Source organism: Pleurodeles waltl, chromosome 4_2 (assembly GCF_031143425.1).
Source record: "Pleurodeles waltl isolate 20211129_DDA chromosome 4_2, aPleWal1.hap1.20221129, whole genome shotgun sequence".
In the NCBI taxonomy this organism is placed as follows: Eukaryota; Metazoa; Chordata; class Amphibia; order Caudata; family Salamandridae; genus Pleurodeles; species Pleurodeles waltl.
Window position 1 is genome coordinate 622,658,269 of NC_090443.1, and position 22,060 is coordinate 622,680,328.

General features: G+C 44.3%; 1 protein-coding gene across 4 annotated transcripts in view; it reads right to left on the reverse strand.

Annotated features, from left to right (window-relative positions):
- Positions 1-5,911, reverse strand: part of SAMD13 (sterile alpha motif domain containing 13) — a 309,780-nt gene extending 303,869 nt beyond the window's left edge. For 2 of the 4 annotated variants that reach the window (XM_069232197.1, XM_069232198.1), the window contains exon 1: positions 5,799-5,911. In XM_069232197.1, the coding sequence (XP_069088298.1) occupies positions 5,799-5,847 (49 nt within the window). In that variant the 5' untranslated portion in view covers positions 5,848-5,911. Of the gene's footprint in view, positions 1-4,833; positions 4,935-5,798 lie in introns of those variants that run through there. The other 2 variants (XM_069232200.1, XM_069232201.1) reach the window with 2 other exon arrangements.
- Positions 5,912-22,060: the final 16,149 nt, after the last annotated feature.

Below are 22,060 nucleotides of genomic sequence, written 5' to 3' on the forward strand. Positions count from 1 at the left end.
TTGTGACAATCATTGCCTGCTAGCAGAAGAAGAGAAATATGGAGCTTTGGAAATGGGGGCTTGCTTTCAAACTCAACTTGAGCATCACCGTGCCTCCTAGTAACTGCTACACCAGTTTGTTGGACTGACTGGTCTGAAGAAGAATACATAAGTAAGGCATCAATAGTGTAAAAGCTAATAAGAAGGACCTGTGTGTTATGTTCTCCTAGACCCTGTGGAGCAGTCTTGTAGTCCTTGCACCCAGAACTACTGGTAAACATGTTTGTGTGGCATATTAGTTTCCTAGTGGAGGCTTTAGCATGCATACTCCAAAGTCCTCCCTTATGGCTTAATTGCCTTCGTTTCACATGCTTTCGTGTTCCTTGCCTTGCTGCATCGATTCCATGAGAACCTACCCTTTTAACTACCTTTTGTGGTGTCATGTGCCCCTGAGATGGTGCTGCCAGTTGCTGCAGGAATGTAAATTCTCTTTAGAGCATATAAATGGTGTTTGGCTGGGAGGCAACACAAAAGGATGATGGACAGAGCGCTGAAACTTTTCAAACATTCACCCCCGTCAAAGATCTGGGTTTAATCCATTGTTCTTTTGCTCACCATGCCACCCCAGTTTGGATACAGCCATATGTAAATCAGTCTTGACCCTGTTCCTAATGAGAACAGTCCAGTTTGAACTCCCAGGCCAGGTCCTCACTGGACCAAAAACATGCATCCTGGGATCAGTTTAAGGATATTACCATTCATCATCCAGGCTATCTTCATTAGCTAGCTTTATTCCAGTGAGCACAGGATCCACGCCTAGGCATACCCTTTCCACTTAGGGCGACTTAGCAACACAAAAGGATGATGGACTGAGTGCTGAAACTTTTCAAACACTCACCCCCAGTCAAGGATAATTTTATTTTGTTTTGTGATGTTGCCTTTTGCGCCCTAAGTTGCTAGGTGTTAGGCCTGACAGCCTTAGGATGATCATCCCCAACTTTTTGCCTTCCTCCCTCCACTTTTCTGACACTGTTTTTGCTGGTTTTAGGACTCTGCATACTTTACCACTGCTAATCAGTGTTAAAGTGCATATGCTTTCTCCCTTAAACATGGAACATTGGTTCTCCCCAACTGGCATATTTGATTTACTTATACGTTCCTGGTAAAGTGCACTACATGTGCCCAGGGCCTGTAAATTAAATGCTACTAGGGGGCCTCTAGCACTGATTGTGCCACCCACCTAAGTAGCCCCCTTAACATTTCCCAGGCCTGCAATTGCATCGCCACTTCGACTTGCCATTTAAAAGTACTTGCCAAGCCTTAAACTCCCCTTTTCCTAAATATAGGTCACCTCTAAGGTAGGCCCTAGGTAACCCATAAGGCAAGGTGCTATGTAGATAGAAGGCAGGACATGTAGATATTCGTTTTAAATGTGCTGGTACTGAAAAACTCCTACATTTATTATCCACTACTGTGAGACCTGCTCCGTTCAAAGACTAGCATTAGGACTGCCCTCATATTTTGTGAGTGGTAGATTCTCATCTGAAAGGGGTAAACAGGGTATATTTTGATTGGCCAGAATGGTAATGGAAAATCCTGCTTGTTGGATTTATATTACTATTTTAGAAATGCCACTTTTAGAAAGTGAGCATTTCTCTGCACTTAAAACCATCTGTGCCTTACAGCCTGTCTCCAATCAACATCTGGTCCGTGCTGGTTGACAGCTCCCTTGTGCATTTCACCCAGACAACCACAAACACAGGACACTCAGTCACACCTGCATTCATCTGCATATTGAATGGGTCCTCCTGGGCTGGAAGGATGGAGGGATGACATATTTCACATGCCAGTGGCCTGCCCTCACACAATGGACTGCTAAACCCCCTACTGGGACCCTGGCAGACAGGGCTGAACTGAAAGTGGAACTTGTGCATGCACTTCAAAACCACTCTTTGAAGTCTCCCCCACTTCGAATGCATTTTGGGTATATAAACTGGGTCTCTGACCCCACCAAACCAGACACTTCTGGACCTACACCTGCACCCTGTCTGGACTGCTTTGCTGAGAAAGACTGCTGCCCTGCTTGCCTCTGACCTTGCTGAGAAGGACTCTGCCTTCCCCAAAAGTGCTCTCCAAGGGCTTGGATTGAGCATTCCTCCTGTTTTCTGAAGTCTCAGTGCCAAAAGACTTTATCTCTTCAGGAAACTCCTTGTGTGTTCATAATCGATGCACCGCCTGCCGAGATCAACGCAAAGCCTGCACTGCAACTGAGAAATTTCAACCAGTATATCAAAACAGGAACTATGCCTGCAGCACATATTTGAATGGTTTGTTTGCATTTTTCTTGTTGAGTAGAACATGCTTAAGGAACTGGTCCCATTTTCAAATTCGAGCCGAATCAAGGGCAAAATGTTCAATATCTGATAGGCTGAAGTTTCAACATAACACGAAGGTTCCAGAGTTGGGTAGCTCTTTCAAAGCCTGCTCTCTTGCAAAGGAAATGATCTTCCAGTAACTTACAATTTTTTGTTGATTGATCCTTTCACCCACAAAGAGTCTCTACATTTCAATCAGGATACTTTAGCAACATACGCTCTAAGGAGAAGGTCTAAAGAACAGTGTCCACAAATATGCTTCTCCCTCTCACAGCCTTAATATTAGAAAATTGTGCAGCCTTATGTATGCGCCAGGTTTGCGCATTTCAAACGTAACTTCTTAAACGATCCCAATCTATCCAATTTCAGAAATATATTTTGCATAATGGCACACAAGGTGTTCATCTAGACTGATGTATAATGAGAACATTCAACACAAAAATGTATTTAAAAAAAGAACTGTTTTAACTAATTAGCAATGAATTTCACATTCAGGTAAACACTGGATAACAAATGAAAAATATGATAAAATAAATGCCCAGAGTCAGTCAATTTTAAAATATATCGCATGTTAACAACAAATTAATCACAACCTTTAACGCAAAAATGCATGTTCAGCAAAGCACCAGGAAAAGATCATCTTGGATGTTATGTAATAAGCGCAACAAAAGGAGATGTTGAGTCAGAAGTGAATACTTAAGCAACAGGTAAGGACGCAAACATCAAGTTTGAGTCAAAGTGATCAGAGCGACAGGTAAGTATTCAACAAAAAAGGCTTATAAATGGGGTAGGGACTGAAGGAGAGACATGGGCGGGCATGAGTGAAAAAGAGGCATGGTGGTGGAGGAGGGCTTCTGTTTATCTGTGGTCCTTTGGATACTATAATGTGAAATTTAACTCTGGATTATCTAAATCACTCTTAAGGCCAGGATCAGTTAATCAGCTAATGAAAATCACGGCTATTTCTTCTGCAGCTGAATTCCACTAATCAAAAGTAGCTCATGTCAATGAAAGCTGGAAAACAAAAGGTTTTCCGAGTGGTCATCGAGAGTGCTAACAATGTATCAACAGATGGTTTGAGGAGCTGCCCAAATGGTTTTCAGCCGATGACCCAGTCACATCAGCAAAGCAGCAGTCGTCTCTGCTGGCAGCACTAACATAAAGAACTGCAATCATGTGCGTGATGGGTGCAACCAGCAAGGTATTAACATTTATACCTACATGGGAAGTCATCACATCAGACAAAAACTGGGCCTTTGTGATCACAGACGCTGCAGATGGTCCACTGATCCTGGACAGTGAGTCAGGTTTAGTCACCAAAAGCCCATCTTTCTTCAATAGGAACTTAGGTGAAAATGGCTTGTGCTTCAAGGAATGGCTAGTCAACTATTATGCAAAATTCTCTGAAGAAAGTTATCAACTCACATGGAACAGAGAATGTGACAAAAAAGGAAAAAGGTGGGCTTCTGAGTACAGCAACCAAGCAGGAATACAATAAACCGTAGCCCTTCTCTGTGTCTAGCCGTAAACAAAATCAACCTATATTCTCCGGCAGAGCTCCTGCCTCAGACACGCACCAGGCTGGGAAGCAAAAGCACCAACATCAAACCATTACAAAACCCCTTAGGGTTAATGGACCTCATAGCAAACGACAACACTTTCATAAAAGTGAGTAGCTAGTTTGAGCAAAAGAGAAGATAACTAATGCACACTACTTAACGTTTTGACACCACTTTAGACTCAATTACAGAATTAAAACATTAACTAATAATTCATGGAAGTCAATTCACCCAAAGCGGTGTTAGTATCAGCCGTCCTTTTTCTATGGATGACATCACAGCCATTTGCCCATCAAAAGCCTCTTGCTACTGGGGTGCCGAGCGAAGGCCTAGTGCGCAATCTAAACACAGTAAACATGGCTCATGATGTTCCCTCTCTTTATTTTCTTGCCTCTGCCTCCAGGTTCCCTGAGATCATGAGTAACAAGGAAAGATACATAGCAAATTTGGGGCAGCAGCTGCTACCCAATTTGACGTCCATGACACCCATCTGCTTCCAGTACAGTGAGAAATCTTACATTATGTCAGTGGCTTCATGTTTGGCAAATAGTGTAGTCAATTGAACACGTTATTGCTGTACTAAAATATTTCATAACCAAAGTCAGGTGAAACTAAAAACGAAAATGAACGCAGGCTGCGGAAAAATGCTCGGATTAAAGTTTACTTGGAAAAAACCCACAGCCTCGCTCTTCCCACAAAGCTCAGGAGAGTGTCCTGTTTACACGGGCGCCTTGGAACAATCAGTTAGGTCTCTTTTCACACAACCAAAGCAGGCAGCTGTCTTTTTCAAGTAAGGGAAACGTCGTTTTTTTAAATCATGAATGTGCAGGCCCAGTGGCTGTGTGGTCACGTTATAACGAACAATTCGCAACTCTCTTCCGTACTAGCTCCAACTAGCATACAGGGGAAGGCACACGTACCGCCAGGCTTTCAGTGCACAGGAATCGCTCGGCGAGCCTCTTTAAATTCTCACCACTTGTGGTTAAAATAAAAGACGAGTGCTTCCTGTCAAGTTTATGCCTTGCAGCTTAAAAAAAGTGGAAGGACACCGTCAGCATATTTATATCGTGAATGTACGCGTAAATCGGCAACGTGTATCCAGCGTAAAGAGCTTACTTATCTGGCTATGTATAGTTGTAAGATTTGAACACGGAGAAAAATAATAAGGAAAAAAGAAAGCCGAAAAAGGCTGCTTTGCGTTTTTATTTATGTTTTTTTCTTGCAAAGCTCAGGATATAGCAGAGAGCAAAGCTAAAATAATTTTTAATAATTATCTTAATTCCACTGCAGGTCTGTGAGCAGACTGGGTGCATTTTTACACCACAGAAACGAGTGTAACCCCTCGAATGCTATCAATCTCATGTTTTTAAAAAATTCATGTAGCCTAAGTGCCATCGGTGACAGAATATGCAATGCTCCGTTAGTACCCGGAACACAGCAAGCAAACATTTGGAGAGAAAGTATTTATGAACTGCAATCGGAAACACCCATTAAAATGCTGCGCTTACTGTAGCCAGGGAACTTCACAAACAAAGGTGAAGGTTTGCTTGGGGTTTTGCATTTCTGCTTTCGATTATCTGCTGCACAGCCAGTGTAACCAACAGTCAGCCGTACATTCTATCATTACACATTTTCTCAGCTATTCGCCACCAGGAAATCGCTTTTAGGAGGGGTCCATATAAAGGCACAGACCCCTTCGCTGCAGTATTATGCAAGTCCTTAGCTTTTTATACTGTTCGTTCTATAAACATATTTCACACAAATTAAACAAAACGTTTAGGGGCTGGAACTGTAACGGCATTACGTGGGAGTATCCGATCAAACACATAATGTGTGTTGATATTTTCTCCAATCCCTGGATTCTTTTGTATTTCAATTCACTTACCTTTTTTCATGCCAGCTTTCGCTGTGAAAGGCTTTCTTCCACCCCACATGCAGAGTTCCAAATAGAATCAGGCAACTAGCCAATCAGAAAGGCAGTTGATCTCCAGGCATGCTGGGAGCTGTAGTTTATATGGAATGGGTTGACATTTATTTGATGACTATTCCTAGCAAATACGTTTTGGCTTTGTTTTCATTCTCATTCATATCTGGAAACCATCTGTTTTGTCTGTTTTAAACCAGTATTTACAAAATAATAATATCACGTAATACAAAATCAGATGCAAACCACAAAGTATTACCTTTGTTTAAAAATTAGCTACTAGTTCACCTCTTAAATTATGCGTTCAAGGTTACCCCAGCTCCAGGAGCCTAAAATCGGGTGTCTATAGTTATCTTTAAATTAAGCTATTGGGAAACAGTACCTTCTAATAATTAGGGTGTTAAATCTATTCATTTGCTTGTCCAAGTGTTAACCTATTTCAAGCCAATCTTTCGTTTAAAAAAATAAGATAACGGAAGCACGGGAGGTAAATGATATGCCCCATATCATACGATTTAAGAAGCAAGTAAGCCAAGCACATAAGCCAGGGTCTGTGGTTGCAGTTGATAACAATGCTGGTTTAGACCACATGATCTATTCACATGCGTCCGATTCTGATTGCCCCTCCCCTTTTGAGAACATACATGAAGGAGCAGTAAATGAGATTTAGAAAAGAGCTCGTTAGCCTATAAAATACATATACACCCGCAAAGTAATAATAGCCCCAGTCAGTAACACAATAGCCCTTACCTCAGTAACCAACGAACTGGCTGTTCCAATATTTGAGTAGCATGCTGATTACAAGTTTGCATCCTAGCAGGGCTCACTGAAACGTTCATCCTTCAGAGCTCAATGACACATGTGTCTGTAAATTGTTAATAAGAACACCTGTTGTCAACAGTTCTACGAATTCGCAAAAGTGAGGTAGCATGCCCCTTATGGACATACGTTAGTATTTATTGCTATTTATGGCTGCATTTGAGTTTCTTACAGTATTCCGGTCACTTTGGTGTACATATATTGTATTTGTAGACCTTGTGTACGATTAAATATTTTATATCTGTTATACAGTCATCACTTATACATCTATTTAGCAGGTTTCACCATTACTTTATTGTCACGTCCTGTGGTGTTATTAGCGTCAAAAGCTGGTTGTCATTACGTCTTTTGACACCACCGCACATGCTAGTTAATACTCACTTCTAAGAATTTTGAAAGCTCGAAAGCACTGCAGATGCGAATCCAGAGAGGTGCCCCTAGCCACTTCTTTCCAGCTCCGATTCTGATCAGTTGTCTGCTGAATATTATCCCGACGTGTTTGACTGACGTCCATCACCCCATCTAATTGGACGGTGGAAAAATATAACAAGCCTCCTCTGCCAATGTTGTGTGCCCATTTTATTTTCTTATTTGCCAAATGTGTTGCTTTTTACTGTAATTAGAGGCAGTCTTTTACCTTGTCTGTCCTCAACCTTTAACTACTACTGTTTTATATTACCATTTTTGGTGTCCTATCCGAGAGTACAGCGTTCACAAAATACCTATTACTAACAAGATAATTTAAGTGGGCTTTGGGTCAGCGTTTCAACCACTAGCTATTTTGTATCTACTCTTTCAGCCTCTTTCAGCAATTGGCTTGAGACTTGGTCAAAGTCTTATTGGCACAGACCAGTGGTGTAGTAATTTCTCTTTCAATGCTACTGATGTAGCAGAAATTTGAATACTGTCTCTCATGTCACAGTGATCATCTATACGTGACAGATTATGCATTGTGTTAAACAAAGTACTAACAGTTTGTATGTAAAGTGAAGCACTGAGATGCCATATTACTGTGCAATTCTCATAGAATATTCGATGAACCCTACGTGGTATCCAGATTAAATTACATGTTTGAAGAATTAATCCGTCATTGTATTATAGTTAGAGTCTAACTTAGTCTGCATTAAAACGATATTGAATTTCTAATGAAAAGTGTTTGAAATACATGTGGAAAAATGAAGAAATGTAGTTCTGTGCACATCAATGGAAATGTATTAACAGAGTAATTTTGTTTTATATTCTGGAAACAGTAATATTTGTGAAGATTTAATAATACTGAAATTATAGTTTGCATATTGTGTATTATTTGACTGTAGTAATGTGCTGTTTTAACTAGTTTGCATTAGCTTAAGTTAGGTCTGCTAGGCCCTGTATTCGTGATTGTGCAGAACATTTCAAGTCATCTTGCTAAAGTGTATTTTCTTCCACATTTCATTCCCATGAGAAGGTTAGGTTGGTAATAGATGCCTATTATTTTACACGCAGAGAGTAGGAGAAGATGTCCTTGAGGATGAAACATCCTGGACTGACAGTTTAAACATTTGTTGCAATCTTGCGTGGAAGAGTACAGATGGACACTGTTCTCATGACAAACCTGGGGAACCATATTGGGGTTCTGAGTTGCAGTCTCTTGATCAGGGGCAGCTCATTCGCAATGGCAAAGGAGCGTCACCCCACTGGCTAAAAGACAGCTGCTGAAAAATAAAACACTATTTTACTATTGTTTTATTATTCAGCTGCTGGGTCAGCAAGCAGGTGCAGGGTGGGATGGGGCTGGACTATGGGAGGGGGTAGGAGGAGTGGAGAAGTGCACTAGGTGATCATGTCATTTGGCCGGCCGTCTTAGGCTGGCCAAACCGACATGTGCACTTAGGTTTCTCTAACTCGGCTATGTTGCGTAGCCGGGTTGGAGAAACTGCACAGACTCCCATGCAGTTTCTGAGAGGAAGCTCAAGCCGCTCAGACCAATCCCAGTGCTGCTCTCCTGCTAGGTGATAGACCTGGCCCATTTTCTTGCATCATCCTCAAACTTTTTACCTCCTTCCTCCTATTTTTCTGACCAATTTTTTTTGGCTTTGGGACTCTGGGCACCTTACCACTGCTAACCAGTGCTAAAGTGCATACGCTGTCTGTCTGAATTGTACTGGTGATTGGTTTATCCATGAGTGGCATATTTGATTTACTAGTAAGTCTGTAGTAAAGTGCACTAGAGGTACCCAGTGCCTGTAAATCAAATGCTACTATTGGACCTGCAGCACTGATGGTGCCACCCACATGAGTAGCCGTGTAAACATGTCTCAGACCTGCCACTGCAGTGTCTGTGTGTGCAGTGTTTCACTGGCAAGTGTTTACACTTTCCAGGCCCAAACCTTTGCTTTTACTACATGTAAGGCACTCCTAAGGTAGGCCTTAAGTATCCCCATGGGCAGTGTGCAGTGTATTTAAGAGGTAGGACATGTACTGGTGTTTTACATGGCCTCATATGGAAATACTGCCAAATTTGTTTTTCACTATTGCAAGGCTTATCTCTCCCACAGGTTAACATGGGGACTGCATTTAAATGTCCTTTACGTGCAGTTTCCCATTGGGAGCAGCTAGAGATTGGAATGTTGAGGTCTCTGAACTCACAATATAAAAATACATTTTGGTAGAGTTGTTTTTTAGATTGTATGTTTAAAAATGCCACATTTAGAAAGTGGGCACTTTCTTGCTTAGCCATTCTGTGCCTCTGCCTGCCTGTGGAATCCATGTCTGGGTCAGACTGACAGTTAGGCTGTTTGTGAATTCCCTCTATACAGGACCACAACAAAGGGAGATGAGGTGTGTCCTGCATATCTTGATGAGTCTTCCTGAGCTAGGGTGGGGATGGAGAAGCTAACACCTGCACCTGAAAGGGCTGTGCCTGTCCTCACACAATGCAGTCTTCAACCCCATGGAGTGTGTAGGAGCCAGGCCTGGGAAAGACAGGATCTTGTGAACAACAGAGACTTCCCTTTGAAGTTTGCCAACTTCAAAGGCAGACATGAGTATAAGTAGTGAGCCCCAAACCCCAGATTTGTAGAACACTTCTGGATCAAGAGGAACCCCTGCCAAGGAGAAAAGCTGAAGAGCTGGAGGAGGAGTACTGCCCCCTTGATGTGTATGCTTTGCAGGTTTAAAGAAGACAAAGACTGGACTTTGCTGTGTATCCTGCTTGTGAACATTCTCCAACGGCTCAGTCTGAGCTTGCCTCCTGTTAAGAAGTCTTGGGAACATCAAAGACTTCATCTGCCAGCACCTGGGCTCTCTTGCTGAGACCCCCTGACTTGCCAAGTGGTGCCACATCCAGTCCCTAAACCCCTGGAAGGACAAGCTGGCAGAACCAGAGAGAAAATTCATGCACCGGAGCCAGGCGGCAGAAAAATCAAAGCAGTGCCTGCACCGCAGCTTAAAAATTAACGCAGCACCGGTGAAATCGCCGTATCGCCAGCTCAGCGCGGATTCATTGCTGCTGTGCTTCCAGATTTTCCATGCATTGTCCCTGGGCATCACAATCTTCAATATCACCACATGGTCCTGAGGCTGCTGGTCCGGACACCAACGCAACGCTTATGTGGCGGAGAAAGAAACAAAGTACAGCCTCACTCACAATAAGGAATCAACGCATCGCTTTTGTGTTGTTGGAGTTTTGTTGTTTTGGCCTTGTTTGATTTAGATAAATATTGGCTATTTTTCTAAACTGGTGCAGAGTCCTTTTGTGGCGTTTTCACTGTGTTACTGTGTGTGTTGGTGCAAATACTTTACACATTGCCTCTGAGATAAGTCTGACTGCTGTGCCAAGCTACCAAGGGGGTGAGCAAGGGCTATCTGAGCTGTGTATCTCCCTTACCCTGACTAGAGTGAGGGTCCCTACTTGGACAGGGTGCAAACTGACTGCCAGCTAGAGAACCCATTTCTAACTGTAGGTGTAGCATGAGAGCAGCACCAGGATTGCATGGGGAGCCTCTGCTGGTGTCCCAGGGACTGCTGGGACACCAACACTATCAGGAGAGGAACAAGGGGGTCGGTGGCAACGGCAGGAACAGGTACGTTTTTTTGAATTCTTTATTTTATCTCCCCCGTCCCCATTCCCCCCCACCCCTCCCTTTAAGATTTGAGGCAGCTGCGCATGATTGATTTCTCTTAGATGTTACCCCTTCAACATAAGGTAGACTGATGTACTGACAAATCATTTTGCCCTATGAAAAATCAATGGGCATCTGGATTTTGTTCAGAATCAAGAGGGGAATAGTCTGGAGCTGCACTTCCCAATGCGGGATCCTTTTGTCTCATCCCATATTACATGCTGAACCCCTTGGACTCCGAGAGGTAGTGTCCACTCTGCCTTTGCCCCTTTGAAATGTCTTGCTGAGACTTAGAGATTTCTCCCTAACCCACAAAAGAAGATTTGTGACCGAGCTTCTGAAAAGCTGACGGTTTCCCCTTTTTACTTTACTTTTTGCCCATCTTAGTTAGTGACGTTTTGCCCAAAATTATATTTTTCGAGGTTCCTTTTGCCCTCTTTTCTTTTTGTCTTTTTGCCCGCATGTGTTCCGCCCAACACATGTTATCTCCTAATTGGCTAATCTGCAGGGTTTTCTCTGGCCCAAACTAAGCGGAACCTTAGTGATTTGAATTACCTTAATGCTTATTAAAACTGAGCAATATGTGTTTTCTATCCATCAGATAATTTTACTGATGATCTGTATTGCCTTTGTTGAGTGTTTAGTTCTCTTAATATTAGTTTGCCTGATCTTATTTCATTGCCTTGGTCAACCCTTGGTGATACTGTACCACATTGGTCATTCTGTATAACTGAATTGGTTTGTACTGAAATTTGTTGTATGGTTTTCCACACCCTTATGCTGGGTCCAAAGATCCATTGACCTCATCTGGCATTGATTCCTGCACAGGAATAAAATGCTCCAGTAAACCTGGTAGCAGAGGAATGGCTAGCCCCACGAGGGGGGAGAACCATTTAAGTATAGTGTTAGGGGGCTAGAATTGGTCCCAAATGATTGCACAGTCAAATGATTGCCCACCCTGAATTATGTCCTATGTTCTGTTCCAAAGACTGATGAAGTTCCAGCATCTTTCCTGCGAGAGACAAATGTGTGAGTATTAATAGAGTTTCGTGCTTGCATTGCTGTTGGCTTAAAGATTGCTGTAAAGTGTGATATTGTGAAGTGTTTTGTGGAGTCGTCATACTTGAGTGATTGTGGCACTTGTTGTTTTAGTTGTTGATGGGTCTGTCATGGTCCAAGATCCTGGGATAACACACAAGTGTAGAAGACACTTGGTTGATTTATTGTCTGCAGTGAGGTGCTTGTCTTGACAGTGCCAATAGTTTCCCTTGAGTGAGTGTGGGTTGTGGTTGGTATTTAGTGAATTGTGAGGACCTTTGGAGGATCCGTATCAACTGGAGTGAGGTTTGCTGGTCAGTTTCACTCATTAGCTATTTGTGAAAGCTATAGTCGGAAGGCGTATCTCTGTACAACTTTGAAGTGTTTGAGTGCCTTTCCTGGAGTGTGCAGACAGGTTTGCATTAGGTATGTGTGAGCCATTGTGTGAGAGACAATTGCGAAGTGACTGCATTGCTGAAAGGAGTTAGTGTGACATCACTGTGTGCAGCCCTAGTATAGGTCGGTTGATGTGAAGCCGCACTGGTATTTTTGGAGAGTGCCGTGTTGCTATTGGTTGAGAACGTTGAGAGAAAAGGATTGTGGGATTGAAGCTACTTCCTGATTTAAATGAAAAGTTATTGTGATTCATTGAGTTTGATCGAAAATGAAATGAAGTACTTTAAAGTGCTAAAGAGTGCGTTAAAGGGAGATGTGTTCATACCATTCATGGTATAGAGACCCCATCCAGAGGTAATCCAGGTCATTATGTATTGTCCGAAAAAGGTTTTCATGAATGTGTGTGCCTTGAACAATGGTGCAGGATTTCTGAGAAAGAAGGTGCATTAGCATTTCCCCATTATGGAACGTTAAACCTAAGAATTCAAGACATTCTGAGGCGAGTGCTTTGTGAGATGAAACCACCGCCAAGACCGGCACAGTTTGATGCACTTAGTATTTGGAACATATAGCGTGTCAAAAAATGACAACTAAATATCTGAACAGAATGTAGAAAGCATTAAAGACAATTGCCGAGGTAAGATGGGATGAAGAGCAGAAAGGTTGGAAAGCAGACATAATGTAAGGAGTTAGAATGTGTCCAACTATTCCTAGTGAAGATAGAGAAAGCACTAAACCCAAGATTAAGAAAAACACAGAAAAAGCATAATAATGAGGATAAGAAGACAGTGACATACGAAAGTGACTAAGATGATAAGCTTATAAATCAGACGTTGTTAAATCATCCACCTCCATACCATTCAATTGAGGTAGGAGCAAGAAGTGAAGCTGCACAAAATGTAACCCCGAGTGTGCTTTCTGCTCAAGTTGCACAAACTCTGAATCAGATAATAGCAGGTACACCTGGAAATTCTGTGACACAAATTCCAAAAGCAAACCAACCAGTTCGGAGCTTTAATGCAGTTCAGCCTATACTGAGTCCTATTAGAATTAGATTGTGCCAAATTGTAATGTGAACCAGTCGTTGAAGACACCTTATGTGAATACACCTGTGCAAATTTTTATTCCAAATCAACCTGTGCAAATGTTCAGTCCATGTCAGTTAATACCAAATGTTTCGCCGTCCTAAAAAGGATAATGTTTCAGTACTGTCTTAACAGGACAGAGTGTAGGAATGACAATTCCTCAGAATCAGACAACTCATATTGGTCCAGTGGCATTGACAGTTCCGGTACCATAGGTCCCTTTGTTGATTTGAATGCTTCAGGTACGTCTGGAATCAATGTGCATTCATTAAATGGCCTGATTGTTCCTGATACCCCAGTTACATCCACTGGGGTGTCACCAATTGGTAAGCAAAGATCAGTACATTATAACATCTCAGCGATGGAGAGAACAGGCTCTCTATTAAGACTGCTAACCCCTACACAAATTGCAGACCCAACTCCAATGACAAGTCAGACAAGATTTACCCCTGATGTGAGCCTTACCTTATTTTGTGCCCAGACCAGAGGGGATCCCAAATGTTAACTGCAGTACTCCACAAGGAGGAATACCTTTTATGACGCCAGAGAATATGTCTATTTTTAATACCCGATTCAGCAGACTGTAGGTCCTTTAAGAGCAGAAGTAGCGCTGAATAATCCAGTAATATTACAAGGTTTCACTGTGTAACAATTGAGTGAATGGCTAAATAATTTGAGTCCTGAAGGTGCAACAGGTGCAACAAACTGCTATGTGAGAACACAAGAGACCCCAGAGAGAGCTACAACCTTGAATGTGCCTAAACTGAAACTGGAATTAAATGAAATGATATTAGGAACGCTTGACACAGCCCAATTGGAAACTTACACAGAAGACGAACTGCGGTTCATGTACAAAGACATTACACAATGTGCAGGACAGGCTTATGAAAGACTAGCTAAAGTAGCTGAGAAATTTGATGTGGATTTCGAGAACTCAAAGCCATTAAAGAGAAGTTACAGATTGGAGTTTAGTGCCAAAGATATTGTCAACATGAGATCCCTTGGAATGAAAACACACTTTAAGGAATTAATCACGTACATTCAGAAATAGGGTGCTTTAGATAAGTGGGAAGGTAGGTGAGCAAAGAAAAGAGATCAGAGGAAAGCAAAGCCAGATGTGGCTCTGGCAGGAGCCTATCAAGCTGAGGCAAATGTAAAAATGTTGCCCATGAGAGAAATACCAGGTGGAGGTTATGTTCATGTACCTTGGAGTATAGGAGAGAGATTCTTTCTGTCACCAATGATTACCTGAGATTGAAACAGAACCCATTGAAATTGCATAAGCAGACAGAAAGGTTTGTTAAGCTTTCAAAATGCCTATGGGAGGATTTGAATACATTGTTTGACATTGTGGTTCCAAGAGATTTGTGGACTCAATGTAAAGAAAATGTTGATTGGCCTGACCGTCAACCCCCAAGAGACCTAGTAATGGGTGGCCATCGGAAAATGTGATGAAAAAGTGTTACAAAGTGACTGATTTTTGAAAAACAAGGTGCCTCCGAAAGACACTGACTGTCAGAGGATTGACAGGATGACACAGGAATTGAAGAAGTCGATTCATGACTATTATGAGAGATTGTTGCAGGCTTTCAAACATTTCTGTGGTACAGACACAATAGAAGCTAAAGATATGGGTCATTTTATGTACAGATTTGTGCAGGGGGTGAAACCAGACATAAGTGAGCTGATTCAGCAGCATTTGGTTTGTTGACAGAACAAACTGATTGATGAGATCCTGTGGTGTGCCAAATAGTACAGCGATGAATTAAAATTGAAGCAGAAAAAGTTGAAAGAGCAGGTTATGTCATGCAATTGAAAGCTGCACTGAAAGTTAGTCAAAGCCCACAGGTAATGGTGAACACTGGTGGTATGCAAGAAGTACAACAACAGGGAAATAATGTCTTTCAACCTAAAGGTAGAGGACATGGTGTTCAGGTATATCAGACTTGTGTTGTTGATGTCCAGACTTTGAAGAGAACTAATCTGTGTCATGCGTGCAGACATTTGGGCCATTGACAAAGGCAGTGTCCCCGTAATACTGTGAATAGCCAGGTACAGAATAATGGAGTTGCTCAAGAACAAGACAATAATCATGTTAAAATTCAGAGAGTTCAAAGACCCCAAATGCAGAATGTAAATGTGTCCCAGGGACAAGAGATGCAAATACCTTAAGCCCCAATGACTCAACAGCAAATGATTGTTCAACAGCAGAATCTAAACCAAATTGCAAATTGCAAATGCAAATGTGAATCAGTTAACATCACAGTTTCCCTTAATGAATCTGAGTGATGAGGATTTTTCAAAAAATCTTCAAGCAGACAGTTCAGACGATGAGGACTGCAAGCTAGGGATATCTTTTAAGGTAAATCAACATGGTTTTATGTAAATGCTGATGTAATGGGTCTCTATGTGTCATTTCTGGTTGACACTTGGGCTAAACGCTCCAATGTCAGAACAGGAGAAGTACCGATTTTGTCCCTTTCAAGAAAGAGAATCCAAGTTGTAGGAGTTGCAAATAAATAATTGGCTAACCTTGTGGCAGAATCTATCCCTGTGAAAACAGGTTAATTTGAAGATGAGCACCAATTTATGGTCTGTAATTCAAGCCCTGTAAGTTTGCTTGGAGGCGGCATACTGTGTCTGCTAAATTGTTCCATTAGTACACATAGTACACGTCGAGGAATTGCCATACAAATAAATGACAAAGATGTGCCATGTCAAATTGTGAAGCAGTACCAGAGTGTCACATTGTACCCAACGCTAACATGTAATAATTTGCCCAAAGATTTAAAAGACACAGTGACACCTGAGGTTTGGGATTTTTCAGGAAAAGAGGTAAGAGTTATTAAAGGAGTTGAGCCTACAAAAATAACAGTGAAGCCAAATGCAAAGCCAAAAAATCCCCCCATATAACATGACACCCGAGACAATTACTGGAATTACTCCCTTGATTGATTGCCTGATTGAACTAGGTATTCTGAAGGAGATAATGGGAAGTCCATATAACTCTCCGATTCTAGGACTGCAAAAGCCCAATGGAAGTAGTGCATAGTCCAGGACCGGAGAAAAATCAATGAGATTGTTGTTTCATGCTGTCCCATGGTACTGAACTGTGCAGTGATTATATTTCAAACTGAATGGTTCACCATGATTAATTTGTGCCAAACCTTTTTTACATACCGTTGCATGGTGAAAGCTAATTCCTCTTCACTTTTAAATTCTGCAGTTTTGGCATAGTGGAGAGTTCTACAGGGGGATGCAGAGAGGCCATCCATTTTTAATCAGATCTTGAAAAAGAATCCACTTAAAATGCCCTATCGTTCAGTCTTAGTGCAGTATAATGATGACCTATTTGTGGCATCAAACATGCGAGAAGCATGCAGGAGAAACACAATTGCTCTCTTGGAACATTTTAGAGAAAATGGACATAAAGTTTCCCCAGCAAAACTGCAGTATTTCAAGAAGTAAACAAATTATTTTGGTTACCACATTGGGAAAGGTGTGCGGAAGGTGATGAAAGAAAAAGTGTCAGCACTAATGAAAATTAATCTCCCTGCCACTCAGAAAGAAGTTTAAATGTTTTTGGGAATGGTTGGCTATGGTCACTAGTGGATTCCAAACATTTCCCTATTGGCCAAGCCTTTACAGAGGATGACACACAAAGATGTGTTTGGCCCTGTACCATTGGTTGACAACTGCATACGTGCTTTCACAGAGCTGAGAAAAAGCCTATGCTGTGCCCCCGCTCTTGGAATGCATCATTATAACAACTGTTTGTCTTTGTTTTGTTGTGAGAGTGATGTATGTGCTCTCTCAGTTTTTACTCAGTTGCATGGAAATGCGAACAAGCCAGTCACATATTTTTCAACCACACTTGATCCTGTGGCCTCTGTGCTGCCTGGTTGTCTGAAGACAGTCAACACTCTGAGCATCAGCATGGAACAGTGGAAACACATTGTTATGGGTCACCCTCTGAATGTTTTTGTTCCCCACTCTGTGGAAACTTTGTTAACCCGGACCAAGACATAGTATCTCACCACTGCACGTTTGACCTGTTATGAGCAGGTCATCCTCACAGCGTCCAATGTTAATTTAAAGAGATGTACAGTTGTCAACCCTGCTACTCTGTCACCTTCCCCTGTTGAAAATGCCGGCAAATGTATGGATGAGGTTAAGCATGACTTTCTTGTTGTGACTGAATTGTGCACCAAACCAGGACCTGACATTCAAGACATTCCCCTAACTGAAAATGACTATGGGGGTCATTCTGACCCTGGCGGTCACCGACCGCCAGGGCCAAAGACCGCGGAAGCACCGCCAACAGGCTGGCGGTGCTTCCATGGGCATTCTGACCGCGGCGGTACAGCCGCAGTCAGAAACGGGAAACCGGCGGTGTACCGCCGGGTCCCGCTGTCCCAGGGAATCCTCCACGGCGGCGCTGCTTGCAGCGCCGCCATGGGGATTCCGACCCCCTTACCTCCATCCTGTTCCTGGCGGTTTTCACCGCCAGGAACAGGATGGCGGTAACGGGTGTCGTGGGGCCCCCTAACAGGGCCCCACATTGATTTTCAGTGTCTGCCAAGCAGACACTGAAAATCGCGACAGGTGCCACTGCACCCGTCGCACGCCTTCAACTCCGCCGGCTCCATTCGGAGCCGGCTTCCTCGTTGAAGGCGCTTTCCTGCTGGGCCAGCGGGCGGCCTTCCGGCGGTTGCCCGCCAGCCCAGCGGGAAAGCCAGAATGGCCGGCGCGGTCATTTGACCGCGGTGCGGTCATTCGGCGGCTCCCGCCGGGCGTGCGGTTACCGCCGCCGGCGGGAGTCGGAATGACCCCCTATGTCATGTTTGTTGATGGCTCCTGTTTAAGAGATAAAGATGGTAGGATGAGAGTTGGTAATGCAGTTTGCACAGTCTCAGGTGTGATTGTAGCCTCCTGGCTTTCAGGAGTCTTTTCTGCGTAAGTAGCTGAACTGGTTGCTTCTACTAGAGCATACTGGGGGTCATTATGACCCTGGCGGAAGGCGGAGAACCGGCGGTAAGACCGCCAACAGGCTGGCGGTCTTACTTGGTTGAATTATGACTATGGTGGTTACCGCCATGGTCATCCGCCGGTTCTCCGTTCCGCCCGCCAGGGCGGAGATGACCGCTGGGCTGGAAACCTGGGTCTCCAGCCCGGCGGCCGTCACTATACCGCCGGCGGTATTTTGACCCTGCTTACCGCCGTGGATTTCCAGAGGTTTGAATCGCCATGAAATCCATGGCGGTAAGCACTATCAGTGCCAGGGAATTACTTCCCTGGCACTGATAGGGGTCTCCTCCACCCCCCACCCCTACCCCGACTTCCTCCCCTACCCCCTCACCACCCCTGCTATCCCCCAAAGGTGGCAGGGCCCCCCTCCCCACCCCGACCCCCAACAGCACATCAACCATACCCACACGACACGCACGCAGGCACCACCTACACACTTATACTTACACACACACACGTCGACATACATGCCTACATCCACACACACAGTCAGACACGCACACCCACATTCAAACATACACGCACACATCCATACAGACATACCCACAGACATACACGCACTCATCCCCATACACTCAACACCCCGCAAGCATACACGCACTCACACACCCCCTCTACATACACACACGCACACCCCCATGCACCCACACAACACCCCCCACCCCCTCCCCTCACGGACGATCGATTTACCTGGTCCGACGATCTTCCGGGAGGGGACGGGAGCCATGGAGGCAGCTCCGCCGACACCACACCGCCAACAGAACACCGCCACGACGAATCACAGGACGTGATTCGCTGGGCGGTGTTCTGTTGGCGTGGCGGTGGAGAGCTGCCAACGGTCATAATAGGCCGAGCGGCAAACCGCCAACTCTGGCGGTCTTCCACACGGAGCTCCCTCAGCGGTCTTCAAAAAAGACCGCCGAGGTCAAAATGACCCCCACTGTGTTTCTAAACAGCTGAAAGTGACATTCTTCACTGATAGTCAGTATGGTTTTGGTGTTGTTCATGATTTTGGACAGTTGTGGTCCCGGAGAGGGTTTATGACCTTCTCTGGATCCCCTATCCACAATGGAGACAAGATTTCGAAACTGCTGAATGCATTACAGTTGCCTGCAAAAATTGCTGCTGTCAAGTGTGCCGGTCATAAAGAGTCTACTAACTATGTGATTTTCGGTAGTACATACGCTGATGAGGTGGCGAGTTATTGTCCTCTAAGCTGTACCTCCTTTAATGGAGAATGGAACAATGAAACAAATGACGAGACAAGTCAAAATTTCATGTTAACTACTGTTGATACATGGAAGGAAGCTAAGAAATTGCAGGACGAAGTGACAAAGAGGAACATCAAAGTTTGGTCAGAGCAGGATGTGTCAAGAGAAATGAGAATTATATTTGGCTTTCAAGTGATGGAAGAGCAGTATTGCCAAACAGCATGTTGTCACTCATGACTAAACACTATCATGGACAGGCACATATAAGGGGGCGTGGCCAGCGACCGATGCAGTGAGACGAGTCTCTCTGGGCACCCGCCCGGTGATCCTGCATACCTGGCAATCCTGATATGACAGAAGCCCTGCCAGCACCTGGACCCTCCCCGCTTTATGCAAGGTAGACACAAGATTGAGGCGACCTGGTGGCTGAGGGAGGGAACGAGCTCCAGGGGACATATCTGCAAGCACTGAAGCAGTTCTGGAGCTGTAAGGACGACTGGCCTTATAGCTCCAGGGGAGCATGCACCTGTGGAGCCTAAGGTCCAGGGCCCATAAGTACAAAGTTAGTGCATAGAGAAACAGCACAGACTTGCAGCAGGCACATTCCATTACATGAGGAGCATAGAAGGAGGCCTGCATGTCTATGCGCCACACTGAGCAATGAATGGGCTCCCTGGAGGGCCAAGCTAGCCTTTGCGAGGCAGACTAAGATCACAGTGGTGCACTGGAGAATCCAAGACAGGGAAGAATACTGAGGTGCGGCCTAGCAGAAGAAGGATCCATATACGGAGATGGTGAGATTTGCTATGTACACAGAAGGGCTCATGAAGCTGAGTCACCTGTGGTGCGCACAAAGGGAGGTTTAAACCAGAGTGCTCTGGTAGAACCCCACCTGAGCATAGCAATGCTCGAGATGGGGTAACTTGGAGTTTGGACCTCCTAGCTGCCATTAAAACTGTATAATAGCACCAGTCATTAGGAAAGACTGTCCCAGATGGGTTAATAATATATATAGTTGGCCAAGTAAATATGACCAAGAGCTTAGGGTGGGGCCCCTGCAGAACTTTGTGAAATTAGCTATGGTTCCCCCACCTTGGGAGACGGCGGAAAAGGAGTTGGAGACCTCAATGAGGCTGGTGGATCACAAGCAGACCATAGGAGCAGAGCTGACCAGTTGGGAGCGCGCCTGGAGAGATTTGTAAAGCCCCTAGTAAATTACCTGCTCTTCGTCGAGATCCTTCCGCCAACAGAGGGAAAGTATCGAAGAAAAACATAGAGCAGCAGGAGCAGCCGAGAGCAGTAAGGTGAACTCAGACAGGATGACGCACCAGCGAGAGAGCTCCAGCAGGACCCCATGCTGAAGGACATCCTTCAAGCTATCACAACCACTAGGGAGACGCTTGAAACTAAGATTGACGCACTGTGCGCAGACTTCAGTATTCTCAAGGACGACCATCGGCGGCTGGCCGAGAGCATAACCACGATGAAAAAGACACTGATAGAGCTCCAGCCGATGTAACATCATTGCAGGACAGATTGAGTACGATGGAGGTGAAGGTGCGCACCCTGGACCTTCATGAGGAGGACAGTGAGAATAAGTCCCGAAGGATCAATAGCCACGTCGTAGGCATGCCGGAAAGAGCAGAGGGGGAAATGAGCTATGTTACATGGAGAGATGGCTGTGAGAGGAGATAGCACCAGAGGGACTCTCCCCGTTCTACGCTTTGGAGCGGGCTTATAAGATCCCTGCTAACCAGCCACAGCCTGGGATGCCCCGAGGCCTATTGTAGCTCACTTCTTACACTTCATATATTGGCAAGGGCACAAGCAAATAATGAAATAATAGTGGACAATCATAGGGTGATGATCTTTCCAGACTTTACTAAAGCCATACAAAAGCAGAGGGCTTTGCTGAGGCAAAGGCGAGGCTGCGGCAGCTGAATATGATATTTGCTATGATATTTCCTGCCCGCCTACGGCTCTCCACATCTGAAGGGACATATATTTTTCAGATACGCCGGGAGGTATGGGACTGGCTGGATCAACCTAGGCAAGCTGGACCTGGCTGTGAACCTCCCCAGGAAGCAAGCAGAAGAAGAAGAAAAACAGAAAGGAGCGGAGCCCTAGAGGAGGCACAGCAACTGAGATGGAGGCCCAGTGGGGTCAGCAGAGGGCGGTAGATACAGTAGCAGCGAGGAGTAAGAGGAGGGGAGAAGAAACCAGCCCAACGATGAAGAAGGCAGCTAGCGAGACCACCCTATCTAGTGGGGCTAGTTCCTCAACCCACTCAGATGACGAATTAGTCAAAGTCACCCACAGAAGCGCAGATGACTTATTTTGAGGACAGCAGAGAAAGTGATGGGGGTAGTATGTTGTTTAGCATTTTTTCAGCAAAGCACCCACTATCTATAAATCTGAAGGGGGGATATCACGAAATCCCTGGCTGCTCAGCAGCAGGGTATGGCTTGTGGTTTATGCTTTGCACTGACCAGCTGTTGAGATATAAGATTTGCATGGATGAGCTAAATTGAAGGCGGATCATA